Source organism: Ovis canadensis, chromosome 24 (genome assembly GCF_042477335.2).
Source record: "Ovis canadensis isolate MfBH-ARS-UI-01 breed Bighorn chromosome 24, ARS-UI_OviCan_v2, whole genome shotgun sequence".
Taxonomy (NCBI): domain Eukaryota; kingdom Metazoa; phylum Chordata; class Mammalia; order Artiodactyla; family Bovidae; genus Ovis; species Ovis canadensis.
In genome coordinates, this window is record NC_091268.1 from 30,913,944 (window position 1) to 30,930,414 (window position 16,471).

General features: G+C 48.4%; 1 protein-coding gene across 1 annotated transcript in view; it reads left to right on the forward strand.

Annotated features, from left to right (window-relative positions):
- The window catches only part of XYLT1 (xylosyltransferase 1), a 348,193-nt gene that overhangs the window by 175,896 nt on the left and 155,826 nt on the right, over nucleotides 1-16,471 (forward strand). The window contains exon 3 of the mRNA XM_069570209.1: nucleotides 14,015-14,525. Within this exon, the coding sequence (XP_069426310.1) occupies nucleotides 14,015-14,525 (511 nt within the window). The remainder of the gene's footprint in view (nucleotides 1-14,014; nucleotides 14,526-16,471) is intronic.

Below are 16,471 nucleotides of genomic sequence, written 5' to 3' on the forward strand. Positions count from 1 at the left end.
GGCTGCAGTCCATGGGGTTGCAAAGAGTTGGGCACGACTGAGCGACTTCACTTTCACTTTCCTCTTTCATGCATTAGAGAAGGAAATGGCAACCCACTTCAGTGTTCCTGCCTGGAGAATCCCGGGGACGGTGGAGTCTGGTTGGCTGTTGTCTGTGGGATCGCACAGAGTCGGACACGACTGACGCGACTTAGCAGCAGCAGCGCAGCAGGCCCATAAACAGGCAACCTTCTTCAGGAACTTAGCCTGTAAAACTTTGCATGGAGGCCCCGTCCCTGGGAGGGTGGGCCAAGGCAAGCACAGGCTCATAACGGAGATTTAGGGAGACGACAGCAGCATATTCATTTGTGCCTCTGCCTAGTAAAGATAATTTATTGGCAGCTGCTGGGACGCTCAGCCCTGAAATCACATGGATGGCAATATTAGGTGTCTTTCCCTTGCTCCCTCTCCCCACCCCAAATGGCTCTGACTTTCAGATGGTGTAAATTAATTGGGTTTGTGTGTGTGTATAAGTGCATATATATTTATTTATTTACAGGCATCTTTCCTTATTTATCTCACTGGCTCCGTGAGCATTTACATTTCTTCAGAGACTCTGTAGTAATGAGCTTACAAGTGGGTCATTCATTACCCACTTGTGGCAGGAGGCGGGGGGAGGGCATGGGGATTCATCAGCAGGAGGCCCATTTGTCTCCTCAAGGGCCCCTTCCCCAGAGGACCAAGATGGGAGAAGAGCACAAACAGGAGATGCCGAAACAAGGAGTGCTTCCCAGGAGCTGGGACAAGAGACTCAGGGAAGGTGTGTAGGGAAACAAAACCATGACAAGTAGCTTGGTGGGTTGGGGGAGTAGAGAACTGAGTTAGCCTCAAGTTATGGAAGCAAAGAATTGATGCTTTTGAACTGTGGTGTTGGAGAAGACTCTTAAGAGTCCCTTGGACTGCAAGGAGATCCAACCAGTCAATCCTAAAGGAGATCAGTCCTGAATATTCATTGGAAGGACTGATGCTGAAGCTGAAACTCCAGTACTTTGGCCACCTGATGCAAAGAGTTGACTCACTGGAAAAAATCCCGATGTTGGCAAAGATTGAAGGCAGGAGGAGAAGGGGATGACAGGATGAGATGATTAGATGGCACCACCAACTCAATGGACATGCATTTGAGCAAGCTCCAGGAGATGGTGAAGGACTGGGCAGCCTGGTGTGCTGCAGTCCATGGGGTCACAAAAACTGAGTGACTGAACAACAAGAGAGACAAAGCAGAAAGGCAGGAGGACCTCACACCAGGGACCCAAGTTATTCAAGTAACTGTCTGCCTGCTGACCCCCTCTCTTCTTTAAAGGTCTCAGCCCACTTAGTGATTGCTTTCTGTTAGGGTCTTTGCTGGAGGTGGAGTCACCCCCTAGGGGTTGTTTTGGGTACCCATGGAACACTCCACCAAGGCTGGTTGTTAACAGCCCTAGGGAGTAGAGTGTAGGTTTTATACCCATGTTGTGTGATTTGGAGCATGTTACTTAACCTCTCTGTGCCTCCATACATTCACCTGTCAAATGTTAGTTGTTGTTGTTCAGCCGCTAAGTTGTCTCTGACTCTTTGTGACCCCACGGACTGCAGCACGCCAGGCTCCTCTGTCCTCCACTGTCTCCAACAGTTTGCTCAAATTCATGTCCGTTTCTTCTGCAATGCTACCTAACCACCTTTTGTGAGACATCTTCATTATGACCTGTTCATCTTGGGTGGCTCTGCAGGGTGGCTCATAGCTTCATTGCAAGCTTCATAGCAAGCCCCTTCACCATGACAAGGACGCTAATAGTACCTACCCAAAAGAGTTGTTCTGGGATTTTTTGTCAGCTGTGGTGTTGTTCAGTTGCCAAGTCGTGTCTGACTCTTTGCAACCCCATGAACTGCAGCATGCCAGGAGTTCCTATCCTTCACTGTCTGCCGGAGTTTGCTCAAACTCCTGTCCGTTGAGTCGATGATGCCCATCCAACCATCTCATCCTCGGTCGTCCCCTTCTCCTCCTGCCTTCAAAATTTCCCCGCATCAGGATCTTTTCTAATGAGTCAGTTATTTGCGTCAGGTGGCCAAAGTATTGGAGCTTCAGCTTCAGCATCAGTCCTTCCAATGAATATTCAGGACTGATTTCCTTTAGGATTGACTAGTTGGATCTCTTAACAGTCCAAGGGACTCTCAAGAGTCTTCTCCAACACCACAGTTCAGAAGCATCAATTCTTCGGTGCTCAGCTTTCTTTATAGTCCAACTCTCACATCCATACATGACTACTGGAAAAACTGTAGCTTTGACTAGATAGACCTTTGTCGGCAAAGTTAAGTCTCTGCTTTTTAGTATGCTGTCTAGGTTTGCCATTGCTTTTCTTCAAGGAGCATGTGTCTTTTAATTAGGTATAATTAAAAAGCATCTTTTAATTAGGTATGTATATTCAGGTCTAATTGGCAAAATTGTAAGATATTTAAAGTGTTCAATGTGCAGATTTGATATAGAGATACATTTCCCCCCACTGAGTTCATTAGCACATTGTTCTGGAATTTTTAAGGATAATCAAGTGTCAAGTGTTAGTGCAGTGCTTAGACTTAAGGTTCTATAAGTGTTAGCTACTATCGTTGTTATTACTAAGTTTGAGTTCCGCTGGGCTTGCTTGCCCGTGATTCCCTGTCTGCCTGTTAAACATGCTCTTTCCTCTGAAGTTCGGGCAGGAAAACTGCTTTCTTTGTGAAAACCTCCTCTGCTCTCCTTGGACCTGGATTCTTGATGAAACCCTTGGCACACATTCATCCGCCACTCTGCCTCCCTTCGCTCTCGTCCTGAAACCCCGTGTGTCCACTCCCGCTTCCCTCTCGCGTGTCAGAACTCCACCAACAACAGGAAGCGTGTCTTAAGTCCCTTTCCTCTCCTCTGCCTCCTCCATGCCTGGCAGGGAGTAGGCACCCAGTTAAAGTATGTAGGGTGAATGAACCAGTGATTCTCAACCCTGTCGCACCCAGCCCCTCTTCATGCAATAAATCTTTTAAAATAATTCCTTTTATCTATTGTGAAGTGAAATCCATACTTGTTACAACCTGCTTACACTCACAGCTCTGAAACAGATCAATACACTGCCTTGATAATAATATAACAAATGTGTTCAAAGTAATTTGAAATAAAAATAATGTGTATTTTGTTCTGTAAGTGATCAGGCATAACACCTCCAGACAAGCACTTCCCAAACTGTAATGTGCGGACAAACCCCCAGGGCATCTTGTTCAAATGCAGATTTACTGGTCCAGGCGGGAGCCCGAGAACCTCCATTTCTAACAGACTCCCAGGGATGCTGATATTGCCAGCTGTCGGGCCTCCCTTTGTGTCAAGGGGCTAGAAGACATATGAGAAGGTCAGGTGCCGGATGTTGACTCACCAAGAATTACAATCACAAATGCAGGTGGAGAACAGGTGTGTTTGTTGGTAACCTACAGACATAGCTTGTGTGGCTGTTGATGACAGGATTTTTTAAAAATCATGCTAAAATTCTGAATGATGCAAGATCTCCCCTTGAGTTAAAGATAGTTACTTTCCTGGAAAATTCAGTTCTACTAAAATCACTCAAAAGTACTCTGTCATATGTAAATTTGTATGAGGTTCCTGAACTGCATAATTAAAAACCAGCTGTTCGCCCGCATGACAGGTAGAGACATCCAGAAGTCCTGCCGGATGTGGGATGGTTCTTCAGTGCTTTGGAAATATGCTTGCTAGGGATCTGGCGGCCCCCATCACTCTCTGCCAGGAACATCCCACAGTCCTTGTGGCAACCAAAATGGGCAACGTGTTTTCAGAACACCCCTCGAGGGGCAGTCCCACGTCTATGGAAAACCCTGGAATAAAAGGATTCCTTAAGGACTCTTGAGATCTTTGAGGCAAGGCTCTGAAGTTGAGTTGCTTGAGAATCCTGGGTCCTTGGTTTTAAGCAGGCTCACAACGTGCAGTGGGTGAGGGGACCTGCGCCACGTTGGACAAGAGCGTGATGATCTGTAGAGCAGCCACCCCTTCTCAATACTACCAGCCACTGCTCAGTCCCAGACGGGCATCACATGCAGAATCCCAGCCCACTGCTGCCAGGCCTCCTGGTGCTTCAAGAGGGGTGGAAATCCAAATTTTAAGATGGAATCTCTAGACCTTGAAATGTTGGCTGGGACTATAAACCGAGACATGAGTACCCCGTATGAAGCAAACCAACCCCTTGATACAACCATGAAGTCCCAGTTATCACCTCTGATTTAAATTGGGGAGCTTCCCTGGTGTCTCAGTGGTAAAGAATCCATCTGCCATTATAGGAGACACAGGTTCGATCCCTGGGTCAGGAAGATCCCCTGGAGAAGGAAATGGCCACCCACTCCAGTATTCTTGCCTGAAAAATCCCATGAACAGAGGAGCCTGGCAGGCTATATAGTCCATGGGGTTGCAAAGAGATGAACACGACTTAGAGACTAAACACCAACAGCTTAAATTAGGGATGTGCCAGCAGCTTGGGGTCTAGCCACTTGCTTGAATGAATGTCTCCCCTCCTCAGGGTGACCCCATTTCCAGCTGGGGAGTCTAACCCTCCTCCCACTTCCCCCCTTGCAGGCGCAGTTTCTCCCCACCTCCTCCAGATCCTCCCTGCTCCCTCCAGTATGCCTTTCCTTAGTTAACTTGGGCCCTTTCTGTGGCCATCTCTTTCTCCCTGGCCTAGCTCTTCTGTTCTGTCCACTTGGACTGGTCACTTGGGGCTGTTGTTGCCACATGGGAGCAGGGCTTGAGCCACTGAGGCTGCAACAGGGGTCTCTGGAGCACATGCCTGTGGAGCCGTGCTTCTCCACCAGGGGTGATTTTTGGCCCCGAGGGTATGTCTGGCAGTGTCTAGAGACATTTTTGGTTTTCACATGAGTGTTACTGTCGTCTAATAGGGAGAGATCACAGGTGCTGCTAAACACTCTAGAATGCACGGGACAGCCTCCACAAAGAGACGTGACTTGCCCCCAGATGTCCCTAACATCACAGTTGAGAAAGTCTGTCTTGGAGAAATCCAGAAGGCTTTGTTACTGAAGCTAGACTGGCTTGTTCATTGTGACTGTCACACCCTCCTGGTGGGGCTAGAAGGACATTGTGGGTCCAGTCTGGACTCCTGTGTGGACACAGCAATACGGAGTTGAGGTCCAGGCCACGTGGCCTTGGGCAATGCCAGGGATAAACAAGGCCATAAGGACAGATTTCAACGGGTGAGATCTTGTTGCACTGGGGGAATGGGTCCAGTGTGAACTGAACGCCACTGAGACTTGTACGGAGAGACTGGTCTCTTAAAGGGAGTGTGAGGGCATAGTGAGGGCATGAGCAGGGCTTGAGCAGCGTCAGGGCAGTGAGAAAGGACAGAAAGCAGGAAGCGGGTGGGGGGCCCTGTCCCCATGAAACTCATCTAGGTTTGCCGGCTGGCGCTTCTCCAAGCTAGTCCTCTCCCTTGCACAGGGGCTGGGAGGGATGCTGGGGCCCTGTCTTAGGGGGTTAGCTGGAGCAAACTCGATTCTGTGGGCAGCCTTCTGTGTTCTCAGGCAGGCGCTAGAAGGGGACTAGAATCACCCAAGGGCTGTGTCCTTGAGCTGTCAGAAATGATGTTAATGTTTGCTCTAGTCTTTACAGGCCAAGGTTGAGGCCATGTTGAGAAAGGGCTCAGAGGGGCTTGGCTAGAGTTTGGTCAAAGGGAGCATCTTTGCCAGCAAGTCGGTCTTCCTCCCAGAGGGTGTCCCAGGCCTTTAGGGTTCTGCCTCTCTCTATAAAACTATTTATCATCACTGCATTTCCAGTTGACCTAGATTTCCACCTGTGTGTGTATTTATCGTGTATGCAAGTAAAATACAAACCCACAGGCCTCCTGTACAGAGAAAAACCCAACGTAAAAAAGTCCTCAACTTTTTATTTCCTCAATGAGTAGGTATTTCGGATAAGTCTGTATTATGTTGGCAATTCTTAAACTTGTTGGTCTCCATGGACCCCCTTCTATTTTCAAATATTGTTTTGGACCCCCAAGGAGCTTTTCTTTATGTAGGTTATATCTATCAATTATTTGTTATATGTTGAAGTTTAAACTAGGGCATTCTCAACAATGGTTATTTATTGATTTACTTAAAATAATCATAACTCATTATGTGTCTGTATAAGTAAAAACTTTTATGAAAAATACGAATGTTTTACACAACCAAAACAAATTTCGTGAGAAGAGGCATTGTTTTGCATTTTTGCAAATCTTTGTAATATCTGGCTTAATAGAAGACAGCTGGATTCTCACATTCTCTTCTGCTTTCAATCTGTTGCGATTTCACACATCATGGGTCCTCTGCAAAACTCCACTGTGTGCTTGTGTGAGAGGATGGGTGAATAAAGGAAAATAACATCTTCAAATTATGATGAAAGTAGTGACCTTTAAGGGTCCCCCTAGGGGTTCTCAGAGCACACTTTGAGAACCACTTCATTAGATCATCACTGTAAGCATTAATTCCAGTTTAATCCATTGTAGCTAACATTTATTCAGGTCTAGGCTTTATCCTGAGTGCTTTACATGTGTTAACTCTCTGAACTCTCATAAAAGTGCCGGTAGGCAGGTACTAGTTATTATGCCCATTTTACAGAGAGGAAGACTGAGGCTCTCAATGTTAGATACTGTGCCTGGGTCACACAGTGAGCAAGTGGCAGAGGCCTGATAGACTTGATTGCACTTCACCTCCCCACCCTGCCCTTCCAAATGGCTTAAGTCTACTCACTGGGTGATGGAGCACCAGCTAAAAATGTCAACTGAGTGCTGAGTATGTATCAAGCCTCGTGCTAAATGTTCTGTTGTTAGCTAGAATTAAATATGGGTGCGCCCTATTATTTAATCTCTCCCTCACCTTTGCAAAGTAGGTCTTCCGACCCCGTCTTTTTTGGTAGATGAGAAAATTGAGGCCCTGAGAGGCAAAGCTCCTTTCCCCGTATCTCAGAGTTAAGGGGCAGAGGCTAGATTCCAAGTCAAGCCAGTGGTACCCATGCAGTTCCCTCCCTCCTCACCCAAAGCTGCGCATCCCGTTAACATGACTAAATCTGCTAAATTACACCAGGCTTATTATTGAGGGTTTTATGAAAGCCTGGCCTGCCCGTGCCCGGCGAGGCCCCGAGTTTCTGAGTGCTGGCCAGCCCTGCCATTCTCTGTGCATACGAATGAGCCAGCGAGGGGCCTCTGTGAGGTCTGTTTGCATTGGCAGCTGGGGTAATTGCATGTCCTAATTGGGTGCAGCTAGGCACACTGCAACTGCCCTGGCACAGCCGTCCTTTTGGAAGCAGGTGCAGGCTTCTCCCCCAAGTGTCCCTCTCAATGACCCTGGTCACCTTGGTGATGGGACTGAAGCCTCAGACACTGAGTTCACCAGCGGACAGCTACTCAGCTGGCCGTGCATCCACATGGCATGAAAGGAAGCTGTAAGTGGGTGGTGATGAGTGAGCGGGTGGGATGGGTGCCCTCATGCCTGTACGGTGCACCTGCCCGGGGCTCCCTTCTGGCACCCTCCCTGGTCCTCAGAGCAGCCGAGAGGCGGGCAGTGTTGGTGGGTGTGGCCTCTAGACCTCAACTGCCTGGGTTCCAATGCTGGCTCCTCCACTTCCTAGAGCTGGATTTAGTCCCTTAACTTCTTGGAACCTCCGAACTCCCATCCAAAACATGGGAAGAATAATAGCATTTCTTTCATAGGATCCTCGTGAGAATCAGATGAGTGAGTCGGTAGAGAAGGCTTGGAAACAGAGCCTGGGGCGGAGTCAGCACTGTGCACGTATTTTCTAACAGGTGCATGTTGCGTTAGCACCTTGTATGCGCCAGTCACTGTGCTTCAGCGGTTCTCAGTTATGGGGAGAGAGGTGCCAGCCGCAGCCCCTGGGATGGATGAGGGATTTGAAGATGAAATCGTCTATCCCAGGTCAAAGCGCTACTGGAGAAGACGATCACAGGATGAAGCAGGGAGGAGGCCATGCGCTTAGGAGCACCCATCTACCCCTCCATCCCTGGTCTCTTAAAATCCATCAGCTATTCCTCAACGATTTGAAATGGCAGAACTTTGTTAGTCAGTCGTATTGATTAATGGTCGATTCAGAGAATGTTCAGCAGCATCACACAGAACCTGTTATCGTATAGATGAGAAAATCTGACAATCGCTAAAGCAAGACAGACCCCTGGGTCTCCTCCTTTCCTGTTTGGTGTCCTTTCTACACAAAAATAAGAGCAAATGTTTATCAATGAGTGGAGCATGTAGAACCCACCTCCACTCCAAAACAGGACTGGGGTGTGGCGGGAGGGGGGATTCAGTTGATCAAGCAGATTCAGTTGATCACGCAAGGAAAAATCCATCCTGAAGTCTGAACAGTTAAGAACCAGGAAGGACAGAAGCAGACCCAGGTGTCTCCAGCATAGCAGCCTGGGCCATGTAACCCACCTCTCAAAGCCATCTTGCACTTGGCATATTTCTACCTGATTGAAATGGGCTCTAAACATGCCCAAGGTTGAATGGGAGTGGAGGACGTTATTGCATTTAATTATTTCTCCGGAATAAAAATGGATTCTAGCAGCAGCTGAGAGGTAAGGCAACAGCAGAGCAATTAAGAGTTTTGGAGCTCGCGTGTGAACATTTGAAAGGGCAATCATTGCAATAAGTGCATTGAAATAAAATAAGTCAAAGGGTTGCATTTACATAAATAACCCAAGGTGAGAGTGTTGGATTGCTTAAGAATAAAAGGGACGCAGCTAGTAGATCATCGTGAAGAAATAATAATCCATCTGTCTTCCAGGTGGAGACCATAATGGGTGAGACAGTGGAGGTCCAGTATTAATTGGTGGGGACGCTTCTTTGCTTTTTCTTCTTCCTGCTTTGGGTGTGGCAGACACACTCCAGAAGTTTTATATACATTCATCATCACCAAACACCCATGACGCCTTATTTTCGAATCCCTGTTTTCCAGATGAGGACACTGAGGCAGGCAGAGTTCGGATCACACTTCCGGCATCACTTTCTTTTCTTGGTCAGGTTACTCCACTTCCCTATGCCTCAGTTTCCTCCCCTTCTTTAGGACTCATGCTGTGGCTTCACTGGGTGCTCGAGGGGATTAGGGACACAGGGTGCGTGAAGGGCCAGAGTTTAAGGGGACATGGGTGCCAAAGGTGTGATGATTGTCTCACATGTGTTTGCCTGGAAACCTCCCACAGTTGGTTTGTACAGGGAAGGGAACCTGGGCTTGGATGTCTGGATCTTGAATCTCCTGGGGGAGGAGAGAAGAACTGAGGCCCATTAGCCTCTTGGCGAGCAGGTGAAGAGTTAAGGGTAAAGTGAGTGATACTTCTCCAAGGTATAGAAGGGTTGAGGGATAAATGGATAGAGCAAATGTAGTGTATTCGTACAATGGAATATTATTCGGTCTAGAAAAAGAAGGAAATCCTGCCGTATGTGACAGCATGGATGAAGCTCAAGGATGCTGGTATGAAAGAGGGATGAAAATGAAAGCTGCTCAGTTGTGTCCCCATGGACTGTAGCCCACCAGGCTCCTCTGTCCATGGAATTCTCCCGGCAAGAATACTGGAGTGGGTAGCCATTCACTTCTCCAAGGGAACTTTCTGACCTAGGGATTGAACTCAGGTCTTCTGCATTGCAGGTGGATTATTTATCATCTGAACCACCAGGGAAGCCCAGAGGATGTTAATACTGAATGAAATAAGCTGGACGCAGAAAGACGAATGCTGCTTGATCCACTTACATGAGAATCTAAAATGGTCAAATTCAGGGCTTCCCTGGTGGTCCAGTGGTTAAGACTCTGTGCTTCCAAATCAGAGGGTGAAAATTCAATCCCTGGTGGGGGAACTGAGTACGATTTCATATGCTGTGTGGCATGCCCCCCACCAAAAAAAGAGTCTGCCTTCAACTTTACATAAATAAATAAAACAATCCAACTCAGAGAATCAGAGAGTAGGATGGTAGTGGCCAGTGGCTGGCATAAAGTCTTGGTGGTGTAGGGTGAATACATTCTAGAGATCTGCTGTATGGCCTTGTGTCTGTAGGTAGCAGACTGTATGGGGCACTGAAAATGTTTGCCGAGAGGGTAGATCTCCTGTTACGTGTTCTCACCACAGTAAAATAAAGTGCACAAAAAAGAAAGAAAACCCCTGGGGGAAGGTGTTGGAGAACTCAACTGCTGTAGAAAACAGCCCTGACTCAGCGTGACCGAGATCTTAGGCTCCTGAGTGATGCCTGATTCTCACTGACTATGCCTCAGTGACTTTTCTGGAAGCTGTCGAATACCTGTGAGCTCTTCGTGCCAGAAGACAAAATATTTCCCTTTCCTCTCACACTCAAATCTTTTGGTTTCCCTTGACAGCTGAGTAGCAGGTGGGGCCAGGGGGAAGGCCATGGGGTCACGCAGAGCTGACAGTCCCTGTTGTGTGGGTGTCTCTGAGTGGGCAACCCTTATTAATCTCGAGTCCTATTAGAACTGATGGTGGCCCCTGGGCCTGATGTCACAAATTAACCAGAGGAACCAGCCGTTTTCTGACGGTCAGATTAGTTTCATTGATTACAGTGTTTCCTGTGTCTGGTGTTGCTTAAAGAAGTTCTGCCAGAAAGTAGTGGAGAATGTGAGCTTTTGAAATTTTTATGGAGGTTTTCTGCTCAGGGGATAAACTGGTGATCATCAGTTAACAAGGAAAGAGAACAACCCAGGCACTGCACTTAGGACGTTTCTGATAAGAGTGGATACATGTGGCTATGGGGGTTTCTGCTTACTCTCTGCCTTCTTGTTAACTTCTAGAGAATGGGCTTAGGGACAGAATTTAAACTCACATCCTTGGACAGCAAGTGTCATCAAACTTATTTTTTGGCTGTTAGAGGCAAAAAGTAATATGAAATTGGGTCTTGTATCTGAGGTCAGCTAAGAGGAAGAAAGCAGATAGTTGTCTCCTGTATTAATCAGGATGAGTTAGAGCGTGCTGTAGTCACGAAGATCCCCAAGCCTCAGGGACAGAAATCCACAGAGGTTTATTCTGCCCATGGAGGGCTGGTGGAGTTACAGGGCCTTCACCATCGGGAGTGTGGCTGGATGCTACCGGGGAGGAAGGGACAAGGCAGCATGTGCCTGGCCCCGGTCACTTGTCTTGGCCACAGCAAGTTGCTTGGCTGTGCCTCATTTGCAGGGGATGGGAAGTGCAATTGTATCATGTGCCAGGAAGGAAGAGAACTGGAATATTTGTCAAGAGCTTTACTGAATAGCATCCCCCCATCCAGTCCATTCCAACCTAGGCTAATGTATGCAAAGACCCCATCCACTCTGTCACAGAGAAGGGACACTAAATGCTCCGCCCTTGACTTTTCAACTGAACAGAAGAGGCACAAAACTACCACAAGTTTTAGAATTAGTCAGGTGCAAGTTCACAGCCTTCGCTAAATAACATCACACAAATCACTGAATATCCCCAAGCTTTTTTCCCCTCTTTTGTAAGATGAGGGAATGGTAGTATCTTCCTCTGTTATTCAGAATTTACTTCTGAAGGTTAAATGATTTACCACATGGATGGGCTTAGCACACTGCCTGGCACCTGATAACATGCCCAAGGGGGTGAAAGCAACAAGCAAGCCTTGGCTCCTCTTTCTGTAAAATAGTGAGGGGATACCCCTTAGGGAGTGATTTTCAGCATGCAGTAAGTAATATCTGTGAATCAGCGGCATATGGCGACTGGCTCACAGGGACAGCTCAGAGAATTCATCTGAGAGGCTGCTTGGGAGTTTTCAAGGGTCTCTGGACAGAAAGAAAGAAAAGAGGAATAGCAGTGAAGTTTGTGTAGGTTTCAACAAGAGGCATGGCCCCCACTTGAGGGGGATTTCCTACAAGACGCACGTGGGAGGTGAGAAAAGCCGGAAATAGGTGCTAGAACTGGAAGTTCCCCTTTACGGACCAGCATGTAAGGTTGGCTCCCATGGATGACCAGCAGCTTCCTGTGGCAGAACACAGACTGCACTGTCTCTCGGTGTCTCCTTATTTCAGGCTTCTATCCATGGCCTCCAGCCGCTGCCACCCTGGCGCTATGTGGCCCCTCCTTACTGTCCTCTCCCTCTCCTGTGACTTCCTGACACCTGATGGCCACTGGCCAGCCTAGAGACGGCTCTTTGGAGATGACATGCCTGTCCCAGATCCGTTTAGCTGGGTGAGAGTGAATGGGAGGGAATGCCCGGGCTTAAGGGGACAGAGTGAGGGGGATCACAAGGGCTCTGCAGCTCCCTGGAAGTGGCTGGTGGATCTCATGGCCCAGGGCAGAAGTCAGCCACCTATCTGGTTTGAATCCCAGCTTCACGACCAACTGCCTGGGTTACCTTGATGGGTCACTCATGCCAATGCAGTACCTGCAAAATGAGAATAAAAGTAACATCAACTTACAGAATGGGCATGAGGTGTCTTAGTGTTGCTTTCATTCCTATGGACTCTGAAATTGGTAGTTGATGCTAGGGGAGATGAAACAAAGGTAAGAATTGGGTAGACACATTGCTGGACCAAATGGGGACATTGGAGACAAGGGCAAGCAAACCAAGCCCAGAGAAGGGGAACCTTCTAAACTCACAATCCTGGAGAGCTAGGGTCTGCAGTGTTTTTTAAAGGGCCAGATAGAAGTATTTTAAGCTTTGCAGGCCAGATAGATAGTCTCTATGGCAACCACTCACCTCTGCTGTTGTAGCAGGAAAGTGGCCATAGACAACCCATAAATGAATAGGCATGGCTATGTTTCAATAAAACTTTATTTACAAAAACAAATGGCATGGAGGATTTGGCTCAGGGCAGGCAATAGCTTGTAGGACTGCTAAAGGAGGAGAAGCACTTAGTGTCCGCTGCACGGGAGCCCCTCCTGGGCACCAGCACTGCCTCCACAGCTCTGTTCCTCCAGCGCCCTCCTTGAGAACCTTCAGTGGTCACATTTAGGAAAATGAATGAGGATGTCTGCCCTCAGGATTGCTACTCATTGCCAGTGTGTTACTATAGCAGTGGATTTAAAGAGTCAATTAGCCTCAGTTCTCCGTGGCCTCTGTGTCCCCTCTGACTGACTAGCTTTGGCCCAGTGGATTCTCTTTCAGGTTAAGGTCTTCATAATGGGCTCTAAACAGAAGTGCTGTATTTTGGAAATGATGCAGGACGTTAGTTGACCAGTGCATTTGATCCAAGCTCAAAATGGCCAGGGCCCACATACCATGGAGAAGCTGAGTTCCAGGTGCCCCTCTTCCTGGAAAGACTTACTGTCTCAAAAATGACTCTTGGCTTTTCTCTTGACCCACCCCGTGCCGGCCGGATGACTTAATCAGTTCTGCTCCAGATACGAGCATCAAGAGTCAAAGCTCAAACACAAAACTGTCACCAAGTCTTGGGTTCACTGTAAGGATTGTCCTATAAAGGACACATTCTTGCTGAGATAGCTGGTGATGTCTCCCCTCCAGAATTAACTATGACATGGTCTCATTTCTCTTATGGACATAGATCTAGGAGCATGTCTTAAAGGCAACGGAAAGTAAATATTATCCTACCAGTGTTTTCTCCCCTTATAGCTTTATTATGGCTTTGCTAGCCATTAACCATCACAGCGCTCTCTGCTGGAATTTAAACAGGAAATTCAGAACAAACTGTCTAGATTCCAGTGGCAGAAACACTCAAGGAGGCTTACGTGAAAAGGGAGTGTGGTTAATAACAAGCATTGAGGATCATAGTCCAAGCATGTTAGAGGTTGCAAAGTTTTATTTTCTAGTTGAAACGTCTTGTATTTCCAGGTTGAGAAACGGAGTTCAAAGAGAAAGATCTAACATGAAGTCTAAGGTGAAGCTCATAGCAAACGCAGGGCGTGTGACACCAGGGCTCAAACCTCCAAACCTACGAGCCCCATCCTCCAGAGCCCACCTGCTTAGCCTGATGGCTCAGTCAAGATTCTCTTCTGTGTTTTGTCTCTGTCTTCTTTAGGACGGCTACTTCTCTCACCGGCCCAGAGAGAAAGTGCGAACAGACAGCAACAATGAGAACTCAGTGCCCAAGGATTTTGAGAACGTAGACAACAGCAACTTTGCACCCAGAACTCAAAAGCAGAAGCACCAGCCCGAGCTGACGAAGAAGCCCCCGAGAGGACAGAAGGAGCTTCTGAAGAGGAAGCGGGAGCAGGAGGAGAAAGGGCGGGGGCGTCCGTCCCCGGAGAAAGGTCCCAACGAGGTGCTGCCTCCCGGAGAGAGGGTCGCGGTGAACGGCAGCCGCGGCAAGGACGCCCCTCGACTGCCCCACGCCCGCAAGAGCGGGGGCAGCTCCCCCGAGGCCAAACCCGACCAGCCCCTCAGGTGTGACATCTCGGGCAAGGAGGCCATCTCCGCGCTGTCCCGCTCCAAGTCCAAGCACTGCCGCCAGGAGATCGGAGAGACCTACTGCCGCCACAGGCTCGGGCTGCTGATGCCCGAGAAGGTGACTCGGCTCTGCCCGCTAGAAGGTAAGCCCCAGCCCCGCTCTGCTCACGTCCTCAGACCTTCTCCCAGCGACTGCCCTTAATTTTCAAACCCCAAGTCAAGACACGAGATCATTTGTTTTGGACCTTCCTGCGAATTCCAAAATCTTGCATGGGAAGTTTCCCCAAATCAAATTACCTTTTGTTGCAGCGTTAACCAGTTGCCTTTATGACAAAGGATAAAATGCAGTGCAATCAGGGCTAATGTGGAAGGTGTAGGTGGCAATAGTATTGATACGGATTGTTTCCTCTCTCAGCAGAATATGGGGATTAAAATTGACATGAATATTACTGTAATTGAATAGGATCTGAAAGGATCTGTTGGTTGCATTGACATTGGGAGCTCTGAAAAAACATCCTCCATCTACAATTTCTTCCTTCCGTGTTGTTGCCTTCCCCTTCCGCCCGCCCCCCCCACCCACCCTCCACCAGCCTCCCTCCTGCCCCACACTGGGCCCCCTTCTCCTTGCTGATGACCTCTGATGATAAATCAGATCTCTCACTGCCATGCGGTACGAGGTCAAAGCTGTAAAAGTGATGTTCATAAGTGCAGGGGAGGGTCCTCAGAAACTGGGGGCCTGGGCGATGGCTCTGCACAGGTGAAGTATCACGGTGTGTGCATCTCTGCATCTCGCCTCTCACCACTGACACGCGTTCCTTGCTGGTTCATTTCACCTTTTCCAGTGCCTGCAGAAGGGGAGTAATAACAGGTACTGAGCGCTCGCTGTGTCCTGGGTACAGCACAGGCAATTTGCATTACATCAGCTCTTCTCATCTGTGGCCCAGTGAGGTTGGCACTGTCGTCAGGAGCATGTCACTTTTCATTTGAGTGACATAAAATAACTTCCCCCAGGTCTTACGGCTTGTAGGAGGCCTCACAAGCCTACAGGTAGAGACATCCTGAGATAGAGATCCCACCATCCTGGGTGAGGTCATATTTTCTCAACATCAAAATAAATAAATAAATAAATAAATAAATACATGTTATGGCAGAAAGTTTCAAACCCACCTTGGAGAAGGGAGACCCTTCATGCTCCCACCGTCCAGCTACAGAGAACTCGTGGGGGTCAGTGCTGTTTCACCCACATCCACACGCCTGCCCTGCCTCCCGCGGCCACATACACAAGCTCACTGCAGGTCAGCAGATATTCTTTTTCTTATAGAAGACCTTACATCCCAAATAGTTTGTGAATTAGTCTGCTCCATGGGTTTCTCCATGCAGACGGTGTCCCAAAGACTTCTCTAAAAAGAAGAAAGCGCCGATATCACTGGGAGCAAACAGAGAGCAATGCATTGGAAATGGAGCGATGTGTGTTCTAGTTCAAGTTTCCCCAGGAACTCACAGGGAAAGTGCCTTCGGCTCTCTGGTTCCAGCTTCCTTATCTGTTCAGGGAGCAACCTGCATTAAGTACTCGAAGGGTCTTCCCACTTAGCCCTCCCTGGGGGTCCACTCACAATTTGCTCTTGGTCATCCCTCATTCTCATTGGCCATAGTCAATGCCAGGGGTACCCCGCTGTCCCTCACTAAGCGACCAAGGGCTCCAAATATTAATACCTCCTTGTTGTTTCTAAATTCAAATACCAACGAATGCTCATTGTGTGGAGGACACATGGGGAGACCTGGGTGGGGCAGGGGTCCATGAGTGGAAGAGAAGAGGGCCCACGAGGTGCTGGGTGAGTCTTGGTGTCCAGACAGAAGGTCAGAGCCTCAGGAAAGCTGACTGCAGAGCTGGGCTGGGTGGCGGGGTGGGAGCAGAGGGCTCTTGGTTCCCCCAGCGTCAGAGGGTTTGGAGGCCAGGCAAGTAGATGCCCGATGTCTCATCAATCCTGCATCCCTATTGATGCAGGAGGTGCGAGGTGAGAATGGCTCCCAAGGAAAAGAGGACTGGGTCACCTCTAGAGAAATCCTGATTCCTTCTCTCCATTGGACA